The sequence below is a fragment of the Poecilia reticulata genome, linkage group LG13 (assembly GCF_000633615.1).
Source record: "Poecilia reticulata strain Guanapo linkage group LG13, Guppy_female_1.0+MT, whole genome shotgun sequence".
Classification (NCBI taxonomy): Eukaryota; Metazoa; Chordata; class Actinopteri; order Cyprinodontiformes; family Poeciliidae; genus Poecilia; species Poecilia reticulata.
The window spans coordinates 24,832,420-24,834,993 of record NC_024343.1 but is presented as its reverse complement, the minus strand read 5'-3'; the positions used below and the strand labels follow the sequence as shown (position 1 = coordinate 24,834,993).

At 44.7% G+C, this 2,574-nt stretch overlaps 1 protein-coding gene across 3 annotated transcripts in view; it reads left to right on the top strand.

Annotated features, from left to right (window-relative positions):
* Window positions 1-900: 900 nt before the first annotated feature.
* fam131ab (family with sequence similarity 131 member Ab) overlaps window positions 901-2,574 on the top strand; it is a 24,883-nt gene continuing 23,209 nt past the window's right edge. The window contains exons 1-2 of one of the 3 annotated variants that reach the window (XM_017308227.1): window positions 901-1,389; window positions 1,457-1,511. In XM_017308227.1, the coding sequence (XP_017163716.1) occupies window positions 1,481-1,511 (31 nt within the window). In that variant the 5' untranslated portion in view covers window positions 901-1,389; window positions 1,457-1,480. The remainder of the gene's footprint in view (window positions 1,390-1,456; window positions 1,512-2,574) is intronic. The other 2 variants (XM_008426188.2, XM_008426190.2) reach the window with 2 other exon arrangements.

The following is a 2,574-nucleotide window of genomic DNA, read 5'->3' as shown; positions in this document are numbered from 1 at the left end:
ATCCATCCATCCATCCATCCATCCATCCATCCATCCATCCATCCATCCATCCATCCATCCATCCATCCATCCATCCATCCATCCATCCATCCATCTTCTGTTCACTGTTGTACCTCAGTGAGGTCGGGAGGGCTGCTGGTGCCTATCTCCAGCTAACTTTTCGGGCGAGAGGCGGGGTCACCCTGGACAGGTTGCCAGTCTGTCACAGGGCTCTGTTCTTCATATTAATTTTAAAGTATATCTTAGGCACCTAAACTTCTGTTTTAGGCTTCAATAGAATGACTCAAAGGAAAAACCACCAAAAAACCTAAATCTTAAAAGTTTAAAGATGCATCAATTTTAAATAATAAAAAGTATTGGTATCGGTATCGGTATTAGTATCAGATTCTGGTCCTGTATTTACTTGGTATCAGATCGATACCAAAACATGCAGCATCACACACTTCTGCCTCGTAGAGATGAGTTTTATGTTTCAATGAGCCTAGTTAATACACAATGAGAGCATATCGGCCATGAAATGGGGTTGTGGTGTTCTACATTGCTCGCATGTGGTTCATGCTCGCTTTGCTTGCTTGTGGTTCATCATATTGCCTCCCTGCCCACCAGGGGCTCAAAAAAACGTGAGCTTGTAAAGGAATATGAGAGATTGACAAGAAAAGTCAATCTCTTTTAGTCCTTTGATCTCAATGTAGAAATGATCAGTGTCTCGATTTGATGACATCTGGTTTCCTCTTGTCTACATCAGAGTTGCTGAAACACAGCCCTCCTTTGTCATGATGTCAGCTGGTATAAACACGGTCAGGAAATGCAATCCTAAATGAAGAACCAGCTCCTCCTCTGCGTGCACCCACAGCTCCGCCCTCATGTGACTCCAGCCAATCCCGTCTCATTCCGCTCCTACACAGCAAGAAAAAAACACATTCAGAGGGCGGAAAGTCTGCGCAAGCTGTATAAGAGCGGGATAAGCATGGATTGTTTTTCTATCAGCGTGTCGACTCTTAACTCCCTGAGCAGAGACAGTGGATAAATGCCCAAAATGTGGCCCGAGCTCGACAGAGAGTAAGGGAGAGTGGGGAGAAAACCCCAGTAACACCGAGCGCACACGCACAGAAACACAGCACTGCAGCTCTCAGGTCGGGGCCGAAACCTTAACTGCTGCCTGCAGAGAAGAGCGCTGTCCCTCCGCTGTGGTGCTGAACCTTGCGGATGCTGAGATCCAAAGGGAGACAAGAGGTTTTAGAAGAGCCGCAGAAAACTTTATGTGCATGGATTTAGAAGAAACAAGCTGAGCAGAAGYGATGGCCAGACCCCCCTGCAGTCCGACAGGCTTCAGTCCGGCGGTGTGAGCACAGCTGCGGAGGACAGGGACGGAGGCTTTCCATCTGTGAGGTACGCTCTGCGTCTCTTTACACATGGATGATTGAGAGAAGAAATGTAATAGATTACGCTTCTAAAGGGGGGTCTACATGCAGCAGCGAGAATGGGCTGCATCAGCTCCAAAGCGCCTGTTGGTAAGAAGTGCTTTAACTTGCTCTCCTAGAATTAAAAAAAAAAGAAAGAAAAATAAAAAAGCACGATGGAGGAAGCCTGTTTTATCTTTTCGTTTTGTTTTTTGCATTCATTTTGCTGCATCCTAACTCGACGCAGCGGCTTTACATGTGGATTTTGGACGCATGCTTTTTCAGCAATGGCACACACACACACACACACACACACACACACACACACACACACACACACACACACACACACACATTCCAGCTGTGCTGAGTCACATACACACCAATAACAGTCAACACTAAACCAGAACTTGGAAAGTCTGACATGGTCAAGCGAGCCAGTCAACTCTTGAAGATATGAGATCAAACCAAAAGACTTTAGCGCTTAGCCGGATATTAGTTCAGCTCATACAAAACTCTGCTGCAACGGATTAGGTTGCAGCAGAGTGTCGGGTGGAACGCCGGAACCCTTGTTAGGGTACCCTGATGGTGGAAAAAAAAGACAGCTGCATAAGTTGAACAAATATTTCTATTGATCGTTGAAATGGGAAACTTGGGGGAAATAAAAAACAGCCTTTACCACGAGCAGATGGGCAGTGGCCATTGCACCCTCCAGGGTTTCCCTTGGTGGCACCATTATCACATTTAAATGTAACAAAAAAGTCAATACAAATGTTTATTTACCTTTGTGGCCAAACATTTTATGATATTACTTTTGATTTATGCATTTATACATATGATTCATATGATTTGGGGTCTCAAAGCGATTGCCAAGTTGATGTTTTTTTTTTTTTTTTTTCAGAAGTGGCATAGAACAAAGACGATAACAATCCTGAATGTGTCCTGGTTATCTCTTGATGCTCTTACTCTAGCTGCATTCCACACCAGGGGATTGTGCTCGCCCTTTGAGCCACTACACACTTTTTCTTCCACTCAACTTTCCATTAATGCTTTTGGATACAGCACAATATGAAGAACCTGCCTCTTTAAAACGGATGTTTTGTTGACTACACTCATTGTGGAGGATGTCATTGACTGCCTGCTGGACAACTGTCTTTCCCGTCTTGAAACGTAA